The 11780-nt window shown below is 42.6% G+C and overlaps 1 protein-coding gene across 1 annotated transcript in view; it reads right to left on the reverse strand.

The window, feature by feature from the left end:
• UBE3C (ubiquitin protein ligase E3C) overlaps positions 1-10928 on the reverse strand; it is a gene marked incomplete at both ends in the record, with an annotated part of 64038 nt that extends 53110 nt beyond the window's left edge. Inside the window, 3 exons of the mRNA XM_079538002.1 lie at positions 187-261; positions 2752-2805; positions 10863-10928. Coding sequence (XP_079394128.1) covers positions 187-261; positions 2752-2805; positions 10863-10928 — 195 coding nt within the window. The remainder of the gene's footprint in view (positions 1-186; positions 262-2751; positions 2806-10862) is intronic.
• Positions 10929-11780: the final 852 nt, after the last annotated feature.

Genomic DNA, 11780 nt, shown 5'->3' on the forward strand with positions numbered 1-11780 from the left:
TTGCTGAATAAGCATTAATCTACTAAATAACTGAGGCTCAGCAGATGTCGAGGGACAAAGAACTTACACTTCATCAGCACACCAAATATCCAAATATGTCAAGATTTCTTAATTTTTTTTTTTAAAACAGCAAATTGATTTTCCACCAAGACTGCTTTACCTCTTTCCCAACAAACCAGTACTTACCTGATGATTTCTGTCTCTATAACCCCTTACAAATGATTGGATTATTATTGCATTTTTCAGCCTTCGCCTTTCTTCCTGTAAAATGAAGGAAAAATAAATTAATAGAAATAAACACTGTGGAACCAACGCTAATTTCTACAATTTTATCTGATAAATTTGTATTTGAAAGGAAGTTTCTTTAATTCAAATTAAGCACTATCGTTAAGAAAAAAGTATCTGATGTTCTGCATCCAATACACACAAAATCAGAAGAAAGCTTTTTATTGCTCTAAGAGTGCAATTATCACTAGGTTATAGCAAAAGAATTCTTAATACTCAGGAAGTACATAATGCCACAGAAATCAACATAAACACACTGACATTTTATTTGACAGCTCTAATGCTACAAAGCTGAAGAACTCGAACTCAGTGACAGTATTCCTCTTTCTGCACAGATCAGCTGACATTGAAGACCCACTTCCTTCTATACAAGTGGCAAATCTGTATTAAGAACCCAGCACAGTTTAGATTACAACAACAAGAGAATAAAAACAAAGCAAAACACACAATGTTTATTTGGACAAATCTGAAGAGAAATGAAGGCAATGCTTCAAGTCTAACAGCTCTACAGGGAAACTACAGAGAAAAAAATTCCTGCTCTACTTTAAACAAGACAAAGAAAGCAAGTCATTCTACGAAGCCTTCGTCACCAACCGGAATGAGCAGTTATAACCATGCCTATAAAACAGCTCACTTTCTGGGTAATTGAAAGCCAGTTTGCTTCAAGTACTATGGAGAAAGTACTCAGCACATTCCCTGACAGCACCCCAGCACATCCCATCACAGAAATATCCAAGGGAAGTGGCTACTGTAAATCACTAACAACGCCCATACAGTTTGTTAGGAGATGAAAGAAAGAAGAAAATACTTAAACAACTCCTCTGAATAAACCTGTCCTTGAAATCCTCTGATTAATCCCTGAGCCCGGGCCAAAATGAAAGCTTTCTATTCCAAAAGATACTGCAGAGAAAAAGATACTCAACAGCAAGAGTACAAAGTATGGGAACAAGCAGCAGAGTTCCAATTACAGACAGGAATTCTCTCTTCATAATCATAATATAATGCTTGATTGAAAAGTGGATATCTTCTCTTTCTAGATATTGTTTTTATCCCAGCACGCCTAAAGTCAATTAGTGACCCATAATTGCAAGGGTGTTAACCTAAGGTCACTGCTAAGGTTCAGCTACAGGCACTTTTCAAAGACATAACTGGTCTTAATCTCAGAGGAGTCATCCTTTTAAAAAAAATAATACCAATCACTCCTATACCAGAACAGTTCACTCATTTTGTAAAGAACCGAGACCTGTGATCTCCTGTGATGTGCATGTTTGTGTGTACACACAGAAATACGACTGCACCAACTAGGAACTACTTGATACTACTATTATATTCATAAATGTGTGTCTGAATGGGTTATTCTGATATTTGGCAAAATGTTTTTTAAGCACAAGCAAGTCTTTGCCTACGTTGTTAAGAACTCCAGTGATTGCAAACTTGATTGCTAACACAATATTAAGTAATCAGTGGAACGCTAGCAATCTCATAGCTAGTCTAGAGAGAAAAAAAGCAGTAACTATCCTCAGAAACGGATGAGCCACCAAAAAACTGCATTTAATCCAGCAAGACTCAAGCACATGCTCAAAGGGGCAAACAGCTCTGTTTTTCCTTGATTTGCATGGAAACTGGACAGTAGCATTTTTAAAACCATCTTCCAAGCCCACGTTTTTTTATCCTCCTCATATCAGACGACAAAAGAACGTCAAAATTGATACATTTACTCACACCATGCTACTAAATGGATCTCATTTTGCCACATACCACAGAACCACAAAACAGCTCAGGCTGGAAGAAACACATTCACCAAGACATTGTGCTTCAGAACTGAACTTTTTCCTTCCTACATGTATTCCCTCTTTTCCGCTTTGTTCCAGCTCAAATTCCCAAAAGGCAGTAACATACATCAACACGATTAATAAGATTTCCTCAAAACTCAGATATCAGTCTCACAACTGCTTCTCACTCTCTCAGTCATCAGCTGATTCCAAAGAGCTTTACAATGCATTCAAGTATCACTGTTTCGACTGCAACTTTCAGAACTGAGACTCAAACTGTGGAAGAGGTTTGCTGAAGGTCATTCTGGAAGCCACAGCAGAAAAAGGAGTAGAAAATGGCTTGCCAAGATCAGTCCACAGAGCAAAGAAATGGAAGAATTTACTAACCAAATGCTGGTATTTTCTCAACAAATGATCAAATGAGATCAAATGAGCAAAGTAAAAGAAAAAATTCCCTTTCCACCCAGTGCATACTTAATTATCTTCTTTTGAAATGAAAATCGCTTCTGGGAAGGACCAAAAAAGCAGCTGATTTTGTTGCTTCCAGTATACTGGAAGACTGCACAAGATTTGCCAACTGGAAGAAAGCATTCCTGAACTAAGCACCTCCACAACAGAATAAAGCACTGGACTGCAAAGGTTACTGTATCAAAGACAAATCCAGCATGCATATCAACACTTATAGTTACTTTACCTCTCGTTTTCGCCTTTCTTCTTGAGTGCGATGCAGGAGCGAAGCCTTTTCCTCCTAAATGGCACAAAGATACAAGGTCATTTCCATTCAAACACAAGACTTCGAATCCTTCACAGTATTTCGTAACTCTATTTTTTTGTGGGGTGGGATGGATTGTTCATAGTGTGTCATACACACAGCACTCGATAAAAATTAAGTACTAATTATTTCCTGCACTTAAAAGCACACCTAACACAGCCCTTCCCGAAGAACAGTGACAGTGGCTGTGTAAAAACCACAAGGACAGGCAAACATCAGCAAAACCAAGCGCTCCACATTCAGATTTGTGTTCTCAGCATCCCAGTAAGCAAAGCAAACAGAATTCATTAATAAATGAGGAAGTGGAAACATAACAGAGTCCCAAACCTACCAGGTACTTCAAATGTTTGCTGAGCATTTCCTGGCTGGACATGTGAGCTACTGGCCCAGGTGAGCACAGCAAGCCGTGGCAGCTCAAAGCAATAACCTACTGCACTGAAGCTCCATGCCTTGGCTAACTTGCAAAATGGACTGGACTCCTAAATTCATTTATTCATTCCTCAAAAATTGTCCAGAACGGACACCAAAGTAGGCTTCTGTAACACAAATGGAATCTTTTCTTTAAAAGCTCTGAACTCCAAATTAGGGCTACAGGCTGAAAGTTTCAGGAGAACACTGTCTTCAACAGTGAGAAAGAAGGGAATGCTGAGGGATGCACAAAGCATCTGGAGGGCAATAACAATGCAAGAGCAAACTTACCAGCTTTACCCTACAACCTTAAATGTGTGCACATTGGCTACAAAATATAAATAATGCTTTACTTGTGTGAATCTCTTAATGGATAGATCTCTGCTGTTTCCAATGAAATAAAATAATTCCCTTCTGATGCAGAATATTCATCTCCCACTAGAGACAATTAACAGTGAAGCTGCCTGAACCCTGGCACCTTCCTAAATCCACTCCAGAATAGGCAACATTTTAAAGATATTTAAGGAAACATTCCTTTTTCACTGCTCTTACACACATAACTTTTACTTTCTATGGCATTTCTAACCGGGGCAGTTAAGAAATAAAATACACTCAAGCTGAAAGTGTCCTGCATTTAAATACCTAAAAATAAGCCTGAAGTTGGCAAACAAATATTTTAATATTGAATCACTTCAAAAACAACTGTGCTGCAATATTTAAATGTCTACAGACAGAAATAAAAACTGATGGCAGAATTCTTCTTCTGTACCTTCCCCAAAGGTAGAGAGGAAGCACCCAGTTTCATTAAGACAGAAAATACCTGAGCACAGAGCACCAAGGACAATGAAAAGCAAAGCACTGATACAAAAAAAAAGGAACTTCAAACTGGATATGTATTTCAGATCATCCACTGGAGCAAGCCCAAAGGAAAAAAATCCCACAAGAAGGCTAACCATCTTCTCCTCTAAAGACAGCATTTTACAGCCAAAGACACCACTAAATACAGCTATTGCTCTCTAAATACAAGGGTTTCTTCCACTTGTTAAACACAGTAAAATGAATCACAACAAAGTCCATACCTAAAACAACAAATCTCAACTCAAGCAACAGGAAGGAGGTTTGTGTCTGCCTGGAAGTGTAAAGTGAAAAAACTGATAGCAAGTACATTGACAAAGTAATGTAATAAATTGAGAAATAACCAACAGATAACATAAAATTTCATTGTTTTTCTTTTTAAATATACATTAATTCTTTTCTAACTGCTGGTCAGGGGGAGAGCTGTAAGTGGGCAGCCTCTCCTCACTCACTGCATCTCCAGTTTTGTGTCGGGATCTCCCTGAAGGGAGTACTTCTCAAATCAATACGAACACAAATACTTGCTTTGACTATTTCTGAAGGCATACATCACCTTCTTAGTCAGAGGCACTGCCCCAAGCCAAAGGATTAAATATACAGGTAAGCACTGCCCAACTGAAGGAAAAAAAAAATCTCCTTCAGTTATTCAGCACAATTTGACTGTATCACCACTTCAGAAGTTAAGATATAACTCTATGAACGTGCAGAAGAAAAGAAACTTGCTGTGGGAAAGTGATGACCAAAAGCCTATGGCCTATGAAGGTCACTGTAAAACACTCACTTCTTACAGTCAGATAACCATACACACACCTCTCAAATCCCATCTCTTAACAGAGCGAAAAAGAGCTGAGCTCAGCAGCTGCTGTGCAACACAAGAGACGCCGTGCCCAGGACTGCCTGCAGCCCCACACACTACGGTATGGGGCGCACATTTGACAACTCCCATCTGCAGCAGAGACACAACTCCTGGCAGCTGGAGGACAGTACAACCAACAGAAGCCTGCAGAGATGACACCAGGCTCACTCCTACTTCCCACCTCTGTAACACCCACTTGCTCTCCACTTGCTCCTCTTGCTTTCCAAGTTGGCACCCTCCTTTTAGATACTGAAAAAGGCAAGTCAAATCTACTTACCAAGGCAGGCAGGCGACTAAGCATCAGCTTGTCTTATACTTCCAACCCTAACTCAAAAGGAGGGGAAAGCCATTCCCCCAAACTCCTGACACATCCCATGACTTAGCCTTCCCCCTTCAGAAGCTCAACCTGCCAAGCACAGAGCTGGGCAAAATAAAAAAGAAAGCAAAGAAACAGTGAGCAACAGCTGAACGCAGTGCGACCTTAGGGATGATGAGATAGAGTAAGAATGAAGAGTAAAGAGTTGAAAACAAAGTAGCAGATGGGGGACAGCAGTCGGAAAGGACAGCTTGCAACTGCCATCAAAGAGATGTTAAGTAATATTTAGCATGTTAATTTATACATCAGGGTAAAAATGGTGGGTAGCACATTAATCACTGCAACGTTGAAAGCTGCACTGCTGCTGCCCACGTAAGAAGAGCAGCATCCAACTGCGACCATGTAAATGGCTGAGCTTCAAAAACTCCAAGCAATCACTTAACAAAAAGGTAGAACAACTGTTTTCACACCTTCATTTTGCTGAAATGCATTCCTTTCCCAAAAAAGTATGCTCATGCAACTCCCAGCCTTTAAACACCCTAGAAGAAAATGGCCTGAAATCCGTTGAATTGTATTTTTTTCGTTCTGCATTTTAATACCTCATACTGCAAGTGTTTATAAACCTCCAGCTTTCATGGCTCAAAAATCAGGTTCAGAAAAGAAACAGGTATACTTTTTTTTTTTTTAACCAGTATTTGTCAAGTCCTCTGAAATCTGAGATTGAATATTGCTTGACACCTGTCTTACTAAAGGCATCTTAACTCCACACCAGACAACACAGAATCTAATTTGCGAGATGCAAAGGTGAAACAGAACACTTATTTTCAGGTACTGTTTCAACATTGAGTACATTGAGAAAAAAATAACAATGGTAACAACTGAAGTATCGATCACTGAGATTTCTTTGTAAAGGAGAATAAGCCCTGCATTTTAAGTTGAAAATGCTGTTCTATTTAGCACTGACATAGACTGTGCTAAATATGAGGCATGACTTCTGGGCAATTTTCATAGAAATAAGGACAAATAAGCACTTCATCTTTTAACTTCTAAGGACAATTACAAAATCCTTGTTTTCCACCTGCCAAACACAGGAACTTGAATCTTTTCTCTTTCCTTGAAATAATGACATTTCAGACAAATTTAGCTTGAGCTACATGAATATCAATACTCACAGGTAAAGCAAATGAGGTGACCTAAGGAATTTACAGAAGGGAATTCCTTTCAACATGGGTGGTGGATAAATTCTAAGTTGGCAAACAAAAAGAAGATCTCATATCATCCATCTGTAGATAATAAATGTAGACACTGTGCAGCTGCCCCTCCTCCAAAGTGCTTCTCAATTCCCAATATAATCACAGGCAAGACAAACTCCACACCCATTGGCTTTTTGAATGTTAAAAGAATTTTAAAAGATGCAGAGCATCTTGAAACATACTCAGGACAATTTAAATTTCATTTGGGCTTCAATTTTACTTTGGGACACAGCACCACCTTTACCATGGTAGCAGCAAGGCCACACACAGCAGAGTCACAGAGTAACTGGAGGCTCCAGAGTCCATGTGAGAAGGCTGCTTTCTAAATTTGTTCTGTTTGCCCACAGTACGTGTTGTTTTATAGGACACCAGCATTCTGAGTCACTTTGAATTTTCTCCAAAAAGAGCCAAAAAAAAATACACACCTGCAAGAGCAGAAATGTGTTTTGAGTGGGAGACAACAGCACGCAGCTGAAAGCAGCAGTGCCATCACTGCTCTCAGCTAACTGCCACCTGCAGCTTCCTTTCCAGGGAGGAGGATGTTAAATGTCACCCAGAGAAAAAAAATTCACGATGACATCATACGCACTAATTACCCAATTGCCCTATGCACACTTCACCTGGAAGTTGAAGGGGAATATACAGGAATGTGATGTCAGTAACAGAGAAAAACAGAACTTTGCAAACTACAGTTCTTTGCTTATTAAAAACAGGTGTATTAAAAGAAATAAAGGGGACTTTGTGAAGTTATTCATAAAGCTGCCTCATTTTGTATTGTAATTTAAAATTATTTTTAAAAGTCTTGGGATTTGTAAAAGCACTTGTGCATATGTTTTAGATTATACATTTGACTTCATAACATCTTAACCGTTTTTCCCTGTTAAAGGCTTACCAGAAGTCATTAACAGAGCTCATCATCTATATGATCTATGTAGAGCTATAGAGCCCCTAGTACACGTCAGTACAGGCACAGAGGATTCCCCTACATGCTATGTACTAAAGGACTGGTGCCTCGTATTTCTCTTATCGCTGGCAAAATGCATCAAGGAACAGCAGCTCTGACTTGACCAAACCAAGCTGAAAGGTTTCTTGGATTCCCACTATGCCACCAGGACACCAACTTCACAACAGAATAAGTGAAACCTGCATGCTGTCACCAGAAGGGATGCTGACACCACCAGGAGCATACAGTGCTCAGCCCTCCCCTGCCTCAGCCTAGTGACTGCTCAGCTGAAGGCTGGCTGAGATCAGCTCTGTGCTCCAACAGAACACTCACCCTGCAGCACCCCCAAAATAGGGGAGTTTTGCATTAGTTCAGTGAGCCCATTCACTGCTTGTAACACAGGCAGAGTTGGGAACCATTCGCTGCAGGGCCATCAGCTCCACTCCTCTGTACGCACCACGGAATTTCCCCATAGCAATCCCTAATAACAGCATGCACTTTGGGGCCTACAAAACTTACTAAGTACTAAAAAAAAAAAAAAAAAAAAAAAAAACCAAACAGTTGTACCAGTTACAATGAAAACTACATTCAAAAATAACTTCTGAAGAGCCTCATAAAGCAGGGAATTGTGTTTTAATGGTGACAATAAAGCCCCCCCTACAATCAGTAATAGTACAACAATTTATCACATTGTAAACAAAACATCACAACATTATCCATGCTCTCTACCAAAGACACAACCAATAACCCAGATGAATCAGCAGATTTGTGAAAGAAGGTGGACAGAACAGTCCGCACGCTGACAATGTCATCTATATTTTACACCTATTAGAAAATGTAGTATTAAAATGTTACGACATTCTGAAAGGAGCAGTCATTTTGATCTAATTAATTCTGCAATCCAAGACTTAGCAAACTTTTGGCAAAACATTAAGCTGGATTTCAGTGCTTTTCTACAGCATTCACAACCCAGACCATCCCAGTTAACACAGGATGCAGACCTGAAGCTGCTGCCTTTCATCATTCAAAAACATGGTAAAACTTAGTGGTGAGAAAGCACATTGGATTCAGTACCTTCTGTAAGAAAAGCTGCTAGTAATTAAAATAAACATTTCATACTACATCTCATCATCCTTCTTTTATACCCGTGTTCTTGTTTTTACACGTTACACATCATCAAGAAGGTACTGTGTAGGTCTCAGAATCTGACAATTCATCTCTTCAAACTAATAAATCTATTAGCTTTAGTCTGCCTTTAGTCTTCATTTATGATTATGTGATTATCATCACATTAGGACTGTAAATTTCCTAACTGCCATTAAAGTCCCATTTTAGACACAACAATGTTTGCATCATTGTGTACATGCTGGTAGAACTCAGGTGCCAGAAGGCCTGAGGAAGTCTTGGTACGTCTCCACTACAGAAGTAAATGGCAATGTCAAACTGGCTGCCAGCATACGTGACTCAAGACCAACAAGGTTACCAGTTGTGGCTGTAGTTATTATTAGCAAAACCTCTTTTTACCAGTCAGGTTTGCTGATGGTTTATGTTGGTGTAGTTATATCCACTCAGAACGACACTGCTGGCATCTGAAGTGCTGGCTGACCGACTCCGCACACTGCAGTGCCTGGCTTTGTATCTGTGTTTTGCTAAATACAGCTATACAGGTGCATCAAAATGTGGAAAAGTTCCCCAAACCAAACAGAAAACTATTCCTAGCATTAAGCAGCCAGCATACAAGCCTACAAGTAAAAGGACACATGATCACAAGCAGCCTAGGACATGAGACAAGAGTCGTGGACCACATATAAACATATAGCACACCACTCTCCACTTTAGTGAGTTTATATAGAAGTGGACATAAACTGCACTCCTAAGTGATTACTGTTGCACAGGAAAACCAGCTGCTGTTGGGGATGGCCAGAGCAACAACTGACTGTTTTGCCTTGATGCAGCACAAGAATTCCACGTAGCACAGTAATGCCCTGCAATCTGTGCACCACTCAGTATAAAGCTGATCGATTGTGAAATATTATCCTTTTATTGGACTCAGTGAAGTTTACACAACAGTTTCAGTTTCACTTCCTTTCTTGTATAATATTCACTCTGATAAATTCGTACCTGCAGAAAGTTAGTACATTTGTCCCATACAGCTAACATGTAAAATGACAGAAAATTCTGTTGAGTTTCCATGAAGAAATCAGTAGGTGTAACAAGAGATACATCAGTTGTTTATTTTCAGAGGAGGAAACACGCTCTATAAGTAATGCTATTAGCAAGCTGATGCCAAAAGCTGCCAAGCGCCTGAAGCTTGTTGTCAAGGGCCAGGGCATGTTCTGCCAATTCCTACTTCAACTGGGCAATATTTACGGTATTTTCAACTCATGTAATGCAACTGCATGTGGTCTAATGAACAGAACTGTCTTCAGATAAGACGATTCAGGTGAGAAGCTGCACAATTTATATGCCATTCTGTTAAACATTCTTGTTACTAAAAAATGTAGGACGCCAAAAGAAAACTTTGCTATGACTTTAATATCACACTGAAGGTGGTTGAGTCACCATCCCTGGATGTGTTTAAAAACTGTCTGGATGTGGTGTTCATGTGCTCAGATTTAGCAGAGGGTTGTTAGGGTAGTACAGTTAGGTCATGGTTGGACTTGATGGTCTTTCAGGTCTTTCCCAACCTGAGCAATTCTATGATTCTGTTACCTTCCAAACTTATTGCCAAACCTTATATATTGTAGAGAACTGAACCTGCTTACAGCGCACAATAACAAAAACCTTTTCTTGCTCCCATGAAGATTAAAATAATAATGAAAGCAGCAAACAGCTTCACGTGCAACCACGGTAACACAAGGAACCAATATTGTACCGGAGTGTCCCTGACACAGGCCTTCGTCTCGCTCAGTGCCAATTCAGCTCTTGCAATAGGACAGGGCAGCCAAACCGAAACAAACCACTCTGCTTCTTGCCCATCGATAAAGGCCAGCAGACTCTGAAGTGCTGCTCGCTCTGCACACGACAAGCTGAATGTAAACCAGGGAGAGCAAAGCTGTAGTTACAGCGCCTTGACAGCCCCCAGCCGTGCGGGCAAAGCCTTCCCCAGCAGCACGCGCTGACCGTGGCCGTGTAAGGCCGCTGCCCCGCTCCGAGGCGGTGCCCCCGTGCACAGCTCCGGGCCGGGAGCCTGGGAGCGTCGTGTGGCCTGGTGGGAAGCAAAATAAACAGCAGAACGGAGCCGGGGAGCATCGTCAGGAGGAGAGGATTTCGGCTCCGTGGTAGACCTTAGTCATAGCTGTTCCCATTTTTTTCTTTTTTAAAGGCCCAACGGTAAAAATAACGACGGAGAAAAAGCGAAGCGGACGTAAACACCGGAGACAGACAGGCGGCGTCTCTTACCTTCCTACTCGCTCCTCCAAGAGACACCTTGGGCCTTGTTTTGAAATCCCCTTCAAAGCTGAACATGTTTACCGCTTATCCCATCTAGAGCGGGACCCGGCCCGGAGCGGACACCGCCGCCAGCGCCGAGCGGAGGGACCGCCGCGGCCCCGGGGAGCCGCGAGCCCCCGGCTGGCACCCCGCGGCCGGCGAGCCCCGCGCCGCTCCCCCCCGTCCCTCCCCCGCCCCGCGGCCTTCGCTCCCCCGGTCGCCCCCCTTCTGACCGGCGGCCGCGGCTGCGCGTAGCGGGAAGGAGGAGAAGGAGGAGGAGGGAGGGAGAGGTAGGAGGGGGCTGGCGGGGCCGCTTCGCTTGCGTGGGGGGAGCGGCCGGCGGCGGAAAGAAAATGGCCGCCGCCCGCAGCTCGCCAGGCGCGCTCCCGAGGACGGGAGCGTACGCGCGCCGCCCCTCGGTGACCGCGCCTCCCCTCGGTGACCGCGCCTCCGTCTGACCCGCCGCCCGCCGCCTGCCCCGGCCGCGGGTGGCGTGTTGGCTGGGCTGGGCTGGGGAAGCTGGGAGTTGCTGAACCAAAAGGCCACGAGCTTGTCTGAAACACCAGTGCTTTTAAATTCGTCCGTCCGTCCTTTCTGTAGAATGAGCCTGTGGCGTTGCCGTTACCCCACTGCGAAGTCCAGTCTGAAAACTGGATGCGATGCTGCTCAGGGTCCCGTGCCTGCACAGGGTGTGAAAACTCACCAGAGAAACGGTTCTGAGCGAGTGGGGCTGGGGCCCCAGCAAGCCCGGGGAAGGGAAGGCAGCTGTCACCTCGCAGCAGCACACCTCGGGGTGAAACTGCACCCGAGGCTCTTTATGTCACATTCCTCAGCCCCACCGCCATTTCTCAGCGTCCTTTCAGACGCAGAGGTGATACGGATGAAAGC

The sequence above is a fragment of the Tetrao urogallus genome (assembly GCF_951394365.1).
Source record: "Tetrao urogallus genome assembly, chromosome: 7".
NCBI lineage: Eukaryota > Metazoa > Chordata > Aves > Galliformes > Phasianidae > Tetrao > Tetrao urogallus.